Source organism: Tympanuchus pallidicinctus, unplaced genomic scaffold (genome assembly GCF_026119805.1).
Source record: "Tympanuchus pallidicinctus isolate F22 unplaced genomic scaffold, pur_lepc_1.0 scaffold1, whole genome shotgun sequence".
In the NCBI taxonomy this organism is placed as follows: Eukaryota; Metazoa; Chordata; class Aves; order Galliformes; family Phasianidae; genus Tympanuchus; species Tympanuchus pallidicinctus.
Window position 1 is genome coordinate 55,273,303 of NW_026294618.1, and position 13,483 is coordinate 55,286,785.

General features: G+C 46.6%; 1 protein-coding gene across 1 annotated transcript; it reads left to right on the forward strand.

Moving 5' to 3' along the window:
- Positions 1-1,848: 1,848 nt before the first annotated feature.
- Positions 1,849-6,529, forward strand: SLC35D3 (solute carrier family 35 member D3). The gene is made up of 2 exons (XM_052674864.1): positions 1,849-2,284; positions 3,108-6,529. Exons 1-2 carry the CDS (start codon positions 1,849-1,851, stop codon positions 3,935-3,937), a joined length of 1,266 nt encoding a protein of 421 aa, XP_052530824.1. The 3' UTR covers positions 3,938-6,529.
- The last annotated feature ends 6,954 nt before the right edge of the window (positions 6,530-13,483 follow it).

Consider the following 13,483-nt stretch of genomic DNA (forward strand, 5'->3'; position numbering starts at 1 on the left):
CATGAGAGATGTACCTGTACTGCAGTACAATCTGATGTGACCAGAATCTTTCTCACAAGTGACAGGACCCACCCTGTGAAAAGACCTTTTCTTACTGCACTGTCAATTGCACTCAAGACTAGTATAAAGGTTTTGCAGAACATGGTCTCTGTGTTGCTTTATTCAGCTCCTTCCCAATGCAGGAGAGCATCTCTTCTGAGCACAGACAGGTGAGGAGGCAGTGGGAGACACATAGGGGGCCTGACCTAAATGCACAGTGAGAATAGCAAGGTTGGGCAAGTGGCAGCACTCCCCCTACAGCCACCCCACTTTGTAATGGTGTTGGAGAATGCTATGTGTAGACAAGGCTAGATGTAGGGGAAACTTGAGAGATGTTGTAAGAGGAACTGTCCCTGCAATGCCAGTAAGCCCTGAGAGGTTTGATGTGAAACTCGGGACACACACATTTGAGTTCCCAAGTTCTTACCTTTCCAATACATGTGTTTGCCTCTTTCTCAGGGAAGCTTGTAGTCCCCAGTCTGAACTTGCAGATGGATCCCTGTGACGTGAGAGGTCTTCCTCTGCAGTGATGCTTTCACTAGAGAGGGGACAAAATGGCTCTTCCAGAAGTCATGCTGAGGTACATGAGTTCTAATTACTTCAGTATTTCCAGAAAACATTTTTTTCCCATCTACATTTAGTTAGAAGGAAATTGTTTTCTTCCCATTTGCAAATGCAGTCAGCAATCCATGTGTTTCTTTAAATTGTGCTCCCTGTGAGCCTTGGGATAAGTCCAAAGGGAGACCAGCATGAAACGTGTTGGCACTGTTCTTCAGTGGGTTTTAACGCCAGGCTTGGCCTCCTGTGACTTTTAATGAAGAGTTTCAAATGTTATATGCTGTAATGTTTCAGGCCACTTTGCTGGGCATTCACGCTTCATGCTGCAGTGCGGTGGCCAAAGCTGGTGAAGGCCTCTGGGGGGAGTGGCCAGAAGGAAGTAGTGGCTGAGCCATTTTGTTTGGGAGGAGCTACTGGGGCCTGCTCCATCCTACCCCTGGCTGGCACTGAGCTAGGAATGAAATGTAACATTCTTCTTGGCATAAAACAGTGGTGTCTTTCTGATACAGCTGAAAGTTGCGCTGTGCTTGTGCTGGACTGGGTACCTTCCACACCTGTTCTGTTGAGACCCGTCCTACTCTTTGTAGGGCATCTTCCAAGGACAGGCATGCAGTGGCAATTCTGCCATTCTCACCCAAGCTGGTTCTTCCTAACATAATTCCCCTTGAGAGAGGAGGGAGGCTTATTTGTTTAAAAGCTTTGCTGATCCCGTACAGATCAGTGACGAGCAGCCTTACTGCTCATGAAAGCAACCTGCTGTGCACGGTGTATAGAAGGCACAAGATATGCAGCAGCGCAGTTTTGCCCTATGTTCCCCGTCGCTGGAGGAGGCCGGCAGAACGCTGCCAGTCTTCCCGTCGATTCAAGGCGAAGATTCAGACTCCTGGAAACCCTTCACCTGCCAATTCGGGATGAGCTTACGCAAACTTAACCAGGCTCAGCGCATCGCTTCGTGCCGCTGCAGGTTCTGGTGACCGGTTCTGGTGTCTGGGCGAGGCCAGCCCCGGCTGCAGGCTGCCGGCCGCGCCCCCGGGCGATGCGCCCTTCCCCTCCCGGGCCGGGGACTCCCCGCGCCGCTCCGCAGGAGCGTGCGGCGGGGGAGGCGGCGGGGAGGGGACAGCGGGGGGCTGCAAGGGGGGGGGGCCCGTCGGCGCGTCCTGCCTCCGCCCGCCCCCCGCCTCCGCCCGTCCCCACGCCGCCGCCGCGGGTGCCCGGGCGGGCGGCAGTGCCGCTGGCCCCGGGCTCGGGAGGATGGTCCGGTGGCGGGGCCGGGCGCGGGGCGTCGCGGTAGCGGTGGCACACGGGCTGTGCTCGGGCTCGCTGAACATCCTGCTCAAGTTCTTGCTAGCCCGCTACCACTTCGCCTTCTTGACGCTACTGCAGTGCCTCAGCAGCGCGGCGGCGGCGCTGGGGCTGGAGGCGCTGCGGCGGCGGGGGCTGGCGGCGCTGCCCCCCTTCGGGCTCCGCCTGGCTCGCCCCTTCGCCGCCGTGGCCGCTCTGGCCACACTGCAGTCCACCCTCACGCTCTGGTCGCTGCGCGGCCTCAGCCTCCCTATGTATGTCGTCTTCAAGCGCTGCCTGCCCCTCGTCACCCTCGTCACCGGCGTCCTGGTGCTGCGCGACGGCATGCCTTCGCCCGGCGTCGTGGTGGCCGTCCTCATCACCACATGCGGCGCCGCGCTGGCCGGTGAGTGCCCGCCCCGCCGGGACGGGACGGTTCGGGGGGGAGCGGAGCGGAGCGGGACAGGGATGCAGAGCGACGAGCGGGCAGCCGCGCCGCGGGGCGCCCCGACGGCAGCGCCGCCTCCGCTCTCGGAGACTCTTCGCCCCGGCACGGCAGAATGGGGCAACGGGGCGAGCGTGAGTGCTGCTCTGGATGCAGCTCTGTGGAGGGTGGTGCGACCGTGGAGGGGTGCGTGCAGCCTTACGGCGGGAGATTTAATACCCTGGGGGCAATTGCGATCCCGTGGTGCCAGCTGCAGCCCAGGAGGAGTAAGCGCAGTCTTACAAGGGTAGGTGCAATTTTAGGAATCGGCTGGAACCCGACAGGGGCCCTGTCGTCGTGATTGGTGTCACTGGGTTTGGGGCAGGCAACTTCATCTGCGGAGCAGCCCGAACAGGGCACTGTGGCTGTGGGACCCCCGCGGGCTCGCCAGGGTGGCAGGGTGGTGGAAAGAAGATTCACGGTTGGAAGCCAGGCAGACCGAGCTCCCCAGCACCTATGCTGGCAGAGGGTACCCAGAGCCACTGTGTCTGAGCTGTTTCAGCTGCAAATTTCACAGTGTTTTTGCCAAAGGGAGAAGGTGAGTGAGTTTATTCGGACCGGGGGGTGTACAGGGAAGTGAAAACATTCAGTAATTTGGCAGAAAAGTCTATCAGGAGGTAAGGACATCAAGCTTTGTGACAAGCATGACAAACCTGAGGAGCTATGCACTGACATATCTTTTCTAAATATCCTCCTCCTCCAAAATGATGCTCTTTCCATCTCATCTGCAAAATCCACCCAACAGGTGCTGGTGACCTGACCGGAGATGCCATGGGCTACGTGACCGGCGTGCTGGCTGTGCTCATCCATGCCGCATACCTGGTGCTCATTCAGAAGACCAGCGTTGACAGTGAATACGGACCCCTGACAGCTCAGTATGCCATTGCTGTTTCAGCCACCCCTTTTCTCATCATCTGCTCCTTTGCCAGCATGGACTCCATCAATGTCTGGTCGTTCCCAGGCTGGAAGGACCCTGCTATGGTATGCATCTTCATCGCCTGTGTCCTGATCAGCTGCGCCATGAACTTTACCACCCTTCACTGCACCTATATTAACTCAGCTGTGACCACCAGCTTTGTAGGGGTGGTGAAAAGCATAGCAACCATCACGGTGGGCATGGTGGCATTCAATGATGTGGAGCCCACCAAGTTGTTCATAGCTGGTGTGGTGGTCAACACCTTGGGGTCAGTCATTTACTGCGTGGCCAAGTACATCGAGACCAGGCAGCAGAGCACTTACGAAGACCTGGAGAAAGAAGGTAGAGAAGAGGGGGGGAAAAGGCAGGCTGGGGACCAAGCACTGTTTGCAATGGAGGCGATTTCCCCAGAGAAGGGGGCTAGGGAAGCAGCAGTGGAAGGATCAGCTGAAGGGGACAGCCAGGGTGGAGAGGACGAGAAGGACAGCACCAAGAAATCTGCTGGGGAGCTGTCGGCTCAGGGAAAAGCCACCAGCACACAAGATGGGAGCAGGAGCTCGCTGAAGGATGTCTATCTCGGAGTATGGAGGTTGGTGAGGGGTGCTAAATATATAAAAAAGGATTATTTGATAGAAAATGAAGAGCTACCGAGCCCTTGAAAAGTAGGTGTGAAAACTTTACAGAACATGTTGCTTGAAGACAGACAGCTGAGTTCTATGTACAGAGGGAGAGGCAGAGCATACATTTCCACATCGATGCTGACAAATCCAAGTCATTTAGGATAACTTTACCTCATTGTCAAAAAGCAAAAGGTCAGGGTTTGCTCATGCTTTCTGCTTGCATTTAACTGCTTTCAGTACATCCATTTAGACCTGCCACAGCTAAGGTACCAAGTCCTTTGCTGTGGATACAGACAGAGTTGGGTAACAGCAAGCCATGGGGATGACTGTGAGGGGTATCAGTGCTTCTAGGTTGAAAGCAGTGCCGGCAATAGCCTGTAGCTTGAGGCTCTGTTGATGTAATTCTTTATCCATCCAATTCTATGTACTCTGTACAAGTGTATTTCTGCAATTCGTAAATTCCTATTAACTGTACTTGTATGTGCTCTTCTGTGTCACTATGATTGCAACAGAGCTAGAGGCTGTGCCAGTTGAATTGTATCAGTGTATGATCACCCACCTAGCTGAAGAATTGAAATTCTCCCTGATTCTGCAGCCAGGCTGGGCCATGGTCCAGCTTCATGTTATGTGGTCTGTGTTTTCAGTGGAAATGCTTCAATCTTGCACGTGCAGGAGAGCAGAACCGGATCTGAACTTTTGAGGAGCTTTAGTCAGCAGAAGAAGGATGTTTGCCTGTGAGCTTCGACTACGTAAAGCATTGGGAAGATTAGCTTGACCAAAATACAAGTTTGGAATCATTGGGTTTTATTGATTTGACTTGGGAGGGCTATTATAAAAGATACAGGGAGAAAGTGTGCCTTGGGCTCTCTCATACTGTAGAGTCGGGCGGATCTCAGCCTGTGTCTGAATCTGGGTGCAGGCTACAGCAGAGATGTGGGGATCATCTCTGCCCATGCCCACACTAGGGCTCCCTGAGCTTCTTTGGCAGGGCAGTGCTGTCATGACCTGACTGCTGGGCTATGGCATGGTGTGGCTGCAGTGTCTTGTGGATGCAGGCAGGGAGCTCTGGCAGATCACACTCAGGGGCCAGGTCTGCACAGCATGCTTGGCACTGGAACACCGGGGTCTTTGGGGGAAACTGTGCCCCTTTGTTCTCAGTGCTTCCTTGTGCTGTGAGGGGTAAAGCTGGTGCTCAGCCTCAGGTGCTCAAGGGCTCATGTGGGAAGCAGGAAGCATGATCTCCAGTGTGTCTTCTAAGCAATATGCTCATAATTTGTACCAAATACCTGTAGCAGGTAAAACAGAGGAAACAAGTGTCTGAGTATTTCTTAGCCTGGGGAAGCCTTTTGGGAAGCAACAGACTTTGGGTCATGCCTATGCTCAGGGCCATACAGAGAAGAGGTCTGACCCCAAGTCTTCATCATCCCAAGAGGGCCCCAGCTGTCTGGACCACAGTGGACAGAAACAAGTGGCTATCATTTCCTGGAAAAAAAGAATGGATCAAGCTTTTGTCATTGTTTTGGTTGTGGTGGTTGTTGTTTTTTTATTTATTATTATTTATTATTATTTATTAAGCCACTGAACCAGCTATACCCACATCTCCAGTTAAACAGTGCCTACCCTAATGCCTTCTTCAGTCAAACAGACAGCTTTCACCTAATGGTGAATTCAGCACTGAAATCAGCAGTGAGCAATTTCCCCAGCAGAGCATACGTACAAAATTAGTCTCCAGGGAAAAAGTAGATTCTTGTCAATTCAAATACAGATAGAAATTGTTGGGCACAGTAGTATTTTTTCAAAACGGGTGCAGAAGTTGGATGACCTGGTATCACCCATGGATTTGGAAAGGCACTGTTAACGAAGGCAGTCAGCCTGTAGCTGCTGCACTGTGGGGATGGGGCACGGAGATGTGTACATCACAGTTGCGTATAGCTGCTGCTTCAGAGTGGAGAAATACCACCTGTGCTGAAATATGTTTACTTTCTGCTCAAGCTCCATTAGGCATCTTTCAATAAAAGCACTACTTGTTGTTTATGAGCCAATGTTTTTTTTGTTATTTTTCAAATATATAAGGCTGTGCCTGCAATGTAGAGTTGCGGTGTTACTGAACTCTTTACAGTACCATCTAAGTAGCAATCCGTACAGATGGCTGAAGAGAAACCTGCATTTCTGACCTGCTCTTACTGCTCAGTGCAGTTTAACCACAGAAATGAGGATCTTTTTGCCACCTGACTGCCAGTCCCACTGAAGCACACTGTGCTTCCTTGGCACATGCTATAGAAAGCTCTCCGCCGGGATTTGTACCGCAGGACTTTTTCCTGGAGGAGTTCAGTGTTTTGCCTTTTACTGTTGTGGAAGTATCGTTAGAAACTTGTGGAAATTTGAACAGTTTCAACTGTTAAAAAAGCTGCTGTTACCATGTTGTATGTTTGCATGTATAGGAAAAGTGTGATAATGTTGTATGCTATTTATACATCTAAATTCCCTAAATTAAAATGGGAATTTGGCAAATGCAATTAACTTTTTTTTTTTTTCCTCAATAAAGAGATTGTTGCACAAAAATAAAAGTACTGCCTCATGCAGAGGCATTTTTATAGCATCAGTGGAAGACTACAGAATGAGATGTGGGAATAAAATGCACTGCTTTCCAAAAGTTCTGGTTTTCTTATTGTTGCTACTCTGGGGTCCTCATTTTTACTTCATTTATAATTATTCTTTTGCCTTTATACGATCCAAGCTTCCTCAGCACGTGACAGCACACTATTAATACTGTCATTGACAAAGGGACCAAGGACAGACAAAGAGCACAAGAACTCTGAAGTGTCTGAGCTGTCTCTGTAGTTTTACGTATCTTGTCCTCAGCAGTGGTTTCTTTGACCACATATTTAAAATGGCTTAGTGTCAGTAGTGCAACTGCTCTGACTTTAGAAGGAAAGCAATTAAACAAGATGACGCTCATTATTAATAGTATTTGTTTTACTAGTTATGTCACCTGCCAGCCTACGGGCTGACTGAACAATTACTTTTTATGTAAATGCAAATTTATCATTGTCCCCTCTGCGTCGCGAATTGTGCTCTATGATGTGGCTGGTGACCGTTACAGGATTCGCCTGAGAGATCCACATAGAAGTGTCTTCATGACAGGTTGGAGAAAGGAGCTGTCCTGGGTTCAGGACAATGAAGTCAAGCTGATGCACAATAACTGCTTTGAGAATAAACATTAATTTCAGTGTGGATACATCCCCGAGTAACACCTGCTCTGGCACTGCTATTGCTGCACGTATGCACACATGACAAACAGACATGCAACAGGAGAAGGAAAGCCAGACAGCTATCTTACCTAAAACACTTCCAAAAAAAAAAAAAAAGAAAGAAAGAGAGGCCAGGGTATTTGAAGGCAGTGACAGTTGAAATTTATATTAATAATTTAAAAATCTGCATTACTGACAAACTGATCCTGAGTTTACCATCACTGCTAGAAGGAAAATGATCAGCAACCAGCCAGTATTGAAAAAATATGCTTCAGTTTGTTAAACAACGCTCATGCTCCTGTGTGTGTCCAGCACTTGCTTATTGCTAGTGCCTGCCCTGATTTCATTATGTTTGTTTGCTGCAGGCAAAGCGTTTTGTGCACGGAAAGGTGTAAGCCTTCTGCTCTGGCCTCTGAATTAAGATTTGCAACAGAGGCTTCTGCCGTATTATTCCTTCTTTCCCCCCCGCCCCTTTTTTTTTCTAGAAAGGCATAGAGGCAGATGGACCAGCAGGTTCTTGTAAGCCCAGCTTGCTTCTTGCAGGCTTTGTGCACAGCTCCAAGGCTGAACAGGGGTGCCACAAGCTCCTGGCATAGCTCAGTCGTGGCTGCCAACCAGCTTCCTGCAGAACTGGGCAATGGATACAACACATGGAGGTGGGAGGGCCCTCACTGCCAGCATGGCAGTACCTGATCTCCCTGAGTGGAAGCTGGTGCAGGTACTTATTCTGCGTGTAAAACCAGCAGGAGATCATTTCCCAGTAAGAGCATTCTGAGTAATAAAGCTATAAACCTGCAAAGGGGTTGCCATCATTATTGCTGATTTGCTGTTGTTGCTATATGTTTGTTGCTTGGGTTTATTGCAGGGAGAGATGAGGAATGAATTCATGCCAAACACATTAATGCTAGATGTTGCGTTTGAATAGCAGCATGGAACCACTGCCAGGGGAGGTAGGAGGGACTGTGGCAGATAGGAAAAATGTTACAAAGCCACAGCTACTTATGTAGAAAAGCAGAATGTTTCTGTTTGCACCTGTCTCCAACATACACATCCATAGGGAGCTGGAAGCCAGCCCTTCCAGCAAATTTCAGTTTGGCACTTTCTACAAGGAAAGAAATAGTGATAGCATCAGAAATCCAGGGCCAAATATTGTCACGAATTTGCAGTGAGTGCTCTTGAATTTGGGGCTCTGGAAGAGTGACACAAGAAAAAGAGAGGAAGCCTGAATGATCTGGAGGCGATTGGAGGCAAGAGGAGCTACTTGAGATCTTGTGATTTTCTCTGACTAGACAGATATAAGAAATCTTGCACTAGACGTGTTAATTTTGTTGATAAATTTGTCTTTTTTTGAATTAAAGCAGTTCCATTCTGCTCTCAAAATTACACCGCTGTTTGATTAGATGCTATTGATTTTGTTCCTGACAAACCAAGACAAATGTCAACAATTCTTTAACTGAAGTCAGGATTTCTCTGAAAAAGAGCTATAGCTGCCACGATCACGGATTGCTTTTACTTGACATGGTGCATCAAGAACGAAAGATGAGCTGTAACTGGCTATGAAGCTTTGCAGGCTGCTGGAAATACTGAATATCATCAATAAATAAAAACACTTGGAGGCTGCTGTGCATATTATCAATAACTCCTTGTATTTTGAATTGCCTTAATTCTCTTATATGGATTTCCAGCCCTCAAAGTGTCTCTTCAAGCCTGAAGATGAAGCATTATGGTTCATCCAATTCCAAACAGTATATGCTTGCTTAAAAGGTAGAACATGGATTTTCCCTTCTGATGGCCACATCACAAGCCCACCTAGGCCCTGAAGAGGTGTGTCAGTGAACCTCCTTGGGTGAGTGAGTGTCACTGTCACAGCAAAAGTCCAACAATGTATTTCATGACATGCATTGGAAATTCAGCTAAGTATGTCCTTATCACAATTTTACAGAAACAAAAAATTGCATTTCCTCAACATAGTGGCTGACAGGCCACTGGATCTGAACAGTTGTTGGATAATAGAAGGCTGATGTACACACAACACAACTGACAGAGGAAAATTAAGGTGCAGATCTCTGTAAAGAGCTCCTCTCCAAAAAAGCATTACTGCTAAGTCAGCATCACATTTCAATGATTCCTACGGGCAGATTTGGGCTAACGAAATTGCTCAACTGTTGTTTTCTTCAAATTATTTTTTCATTAGTAACAGCCACGCATGAAAAGAATGATGCGTAACATCTGGTTTGCCTTCTGGGTGCTGAACTCCTCTCAATTACTTCAATATTGTAGTGACTTGAACAAAGTGGGGCTAGTCATGCTGCATTCAGCTCTGTCATCAAATAAAAACTGTGCTGATTATTTTTTCATTTGGAAGATCTATCTAACAGTGATAAAGTATATTTTTAAAGTCTTTCATCAAATGAGCTGCATTTAAAGCTGCAGTTCAGTAGAGATACTAAGGAATAACTAGCTCCGAAGAGTAGTCTTTGTTTTATGTATCTGTATCACACGAAATTCATTCCCTATGGTTAATCATGTCTTGCTTTAAAACATGGAAGACAACAGTCAGAATTGACTTTCCTACAGAACATTTCACAGGAGGAGTTCTGCTAATAGTTACCCAAGCTTTAGGCTTTCCACACTTTCACCGACTTCAGTGCCTTTACTCAAAACTGTTGCAAATTATATTCTTGATTGAGAAAACTTTGCCTGTATCCCAGTGGCTGGTCAGGGACATGAAAGCTGCAGCCAGCAGACAAAAGTCATCAGATCCCCCTCTCCTGCACTAAGTGAACATGCTGTTCTGTGATTATCATTGATTAATACACATGATGAACAAGCACAGTGAAGAAGGCCTTCAGAACTATGGAGGTTTGCTGCATCCCCAGAGTTCATGGATAGGTTGAAACTGGAAACTTCGTCCATGGGGCTCCTGCTGGCGCAATTTGGGCTTTGCAACACCCTGGCAAGTAAATGAGCCAACTCTGAAGCCTTGCACTGCGAATGCAGATTCCTCCTAGTGGCGATGTAGAGCAGTCACTGCAACACCTTCCCTGTTGGTCATCACAGGTTCCTGCCCTGATTAAGTAATCCTTTTGTTTGTATCAAAACATTTAAGGGTATATTTATATTGTCCCTTGACCAACCCTTCATTCAAGAGGACACAAAACTCAGTGAAAGCATTCTGCTGTGTTTCACCAAGAAGCATGTCAGAAGTGAGTTTTGTGATGACCTCTGTAGTTTGACAAACAGAGTTCTGTGCTTGAGAAGCTGAAGCCCACAAGACCCAGCAAAACAATGCCATTGAAGTACCTTCACCCTAGGTCTATTTATTCACATTGCTGTGGCATTGTCACCAATGGCAAATGCACGTTCTGCCAGAGCACGGAGCTCCATGGTGCTGTGGAAGGGCCATTGCCTGCTGGGGCCTATTCCCGAAGTATCTCAGGAAGACCAGCTTTACTTTGTGCTTCACCTTGAGCATCATGTGTGGTTTGGGGAGCCACAATACAAAGAGGACATAAAACTATTAGAGAGCGTCCAAAGGAGTGCTATAAAGATGATGAAGGATCTGGAAGGCAAGGCATGTGAGGAGCAGCCAAAGCTGCTTGGTTTGTTCAGCCCAGAGCAGAGGAGGCTGAGGGGAGGCCTATTCCTCACAGAGAGAGGAAGGGCAGCAATGAGCTTTGCTCTCTGGTGACAGCCACAGGACCTGAGGGAACAGCATGGAGCTTTGTCAGGGAAGGGGCAGGACAGTTTTTGGAAAAGGTTCTTTACCAGAGGACAGTGGGCATGGAACAGGCTCCCCAGTGTAGTGGGCACAGCCCCAAGCTGCCGGAGTTCTAGGAGCATCTGGACAGGGCTGTCAGACACAGGTTTTGGATTTGGGGTGGTGCTGTGTGGAGCCAGGGGTTGGACTCAATGATCCTTGTGTGTCCCAAATTGGCAGATTATTCTGTGATTATTCTATGGCATATTAATCCATGATTCTATGACCACAGCCTCCTTAGACCCCCGTGCTCACTGTGGCCAATGTCCTACATGAGAATCTCAGCATAGGCAGTTGGTGGCATCATGGTGGGAGAGAGAAATAGTACAAATGTTGTCTGTGCTGACCAGGCAGGCTATTACTAGTGCAGAAATTGTTCCTCTATTTTATTTTATTTTATTTTATTTTATTTTATTTTATTTTATTTTATTTTATTTTATTTTATTTTATTTCTATCACAGCTTCCTCTGTATTTCTGAAAGGAAAAATGCAAATCTAATAGTTCCTTAGCTTTCTTTTTTAATAAAAAAGATTTATTGAAGAAGCAAGCTCCTGCAGGCTGTACAGCACTGGCTGAGCTTGCAAAATAATTCAGTGTATGGAATGGATTAGGTTGGTGGCTGCTTTATTTTCATTGCCTCTGAAGTGTATGGGAAAACGAAGATGTAAAGGTAAGAACTGTGATAAAGAATTAGCTCTGTAAAGAGGCTTTTCTACAGCAAGCTTTAAAACCTATTTGAAAACATCAGAGATTTAGCATTATTCTTGAACTGACTTGACACACAAATCTGGCATCTTTACAGTTGAGCCTTAGAATAAAAAATGCCATAAATTCAATCTCCTGCAAGATAAAGAACAAGCAGCTGATTCCCAGGGCTCAGGCAGCACTGATATGCCTCTTCTCAGTGCACTCTGCAGTGATGGGATATCTAATTTGGGTAAGTGCATTTCCAGCATTAGGGCACATGAAATCTGACTATGGGTGGCTGCCAGTAGAGACACACAAGATCAATTTTGCAGATTCATGCAAAAAACTGCTCTAATTTTGACTAAAATAATAAGTTTGTGTAATAACTTAAGAGTATTATAAAATATCAGGAAAGGAAGAAAGCCAAAAACTAGAGTGACTTTTCTAAAGATGCACAGTGTAGTTGCTCTACAGTTTGCAATCAAAACTGAATAAACTTTTGAGTACTAGAGACATGGAAGTAGACCATTTTGATTACTTCAAATGCAATGACACTACCTGATCCAAATGTAAAGGTGGGGAGCCCATGAAGCATGTCCACAGGAGCTACCTGGGTTGGAACCACTGGCACCAGAGCCTACAAATGACTAGGGCAGACCCCATTCAGGGCACACTGGAACCTGGGAGGCTTGAAATAAATACATCTGCTGCCTCTTTCTACCTACACCTTTGTATATGCAGCTGAAATTTTAAACCTCACAACCATATAAGGTTGCTGCTCTCTTTCTTTCAGAAGCAAACCTGCCCCCATGTCCAGCCCCAGTGTTCCTGCTGCCACATGTGCTGGAAGCAGCAATATATGGACATGATGTGAGCTAGCAGCTCCAGTAAATATCTGTGATATATTTTCAATAACACAGAATGTCATTCTATAAGATGACATTCACATTATCATATTGCCAGAAAAAAAAGGAAACCAAAAGTGTTAAGTGTTGTGGGTTTTTTTTGCCTACAGATTTCAGGCTATTTTATTCATCTTTTTTTTTCTGCTAGCTTGTTTCTTAATGACTTGTAAGAATTTGGGTGTACTTTTGCTCTGTTAATATAATGTGAAGTAAAGATTAGATGAGCTTCTCAAGGGAGTGTGTTACTTATGGCTGTTGAGACAGGAGCTGTTGTGCTCTGGGACCAGTATGCCTATTTAAATAAATAAAGATTTGGAAAACAGCCAGGTCATTGAGGGGCTCTCTTCAACTGCAAACAGAATTACACTCCTGAAATTGTGCTGTTACTTCTTTTTGCAAAAGGAGGCACGACTACTGGAGTTTTCATCCATTGATTTGTACTATGATTTAATTGTGTAGATTTGGTGAGGTCAATGTGCTTCAAAAAAAGTAAAGAGCCTGTTCTATTATGCTACATAGTCATGGTCCCGCAGTACCAATGAAACTGATTGGAAAGAAGTTGGTTCAAGAAAATAGGTCCCTTATGAGCTGTAAGCATCTCTTCTGGTTAGGAAAGATGCACATAAAGCTGCAGAGTTCCCCGCTGTGCAGCAGAGAGGAGTGTAAAAAAGCTGCTGTGAGGGAAGTATGATTTGGTATACCTGTCACAGGCTTTACTGAGATACTGCTTAGGGACCTTTTCTTGTTACAGTTCTAAAGTTGTGGAGCAGTTTCCTGTGGGAAAAGTACTTATTTGAGTTATTCTAACAATTCTTTGGGAGATGAGTGACTTCATGTAGCTGTCAACAAGCATCTGAAACAGCAAGAGACTAAAACTACTATAATAAATATATATGCATCACATGGACTGACTTTGAGGTCTTCTTCTTTTATGTCTAAATCATGATGAGAAAGTCTAGAGGTGCGTGATTGGCCATTGAC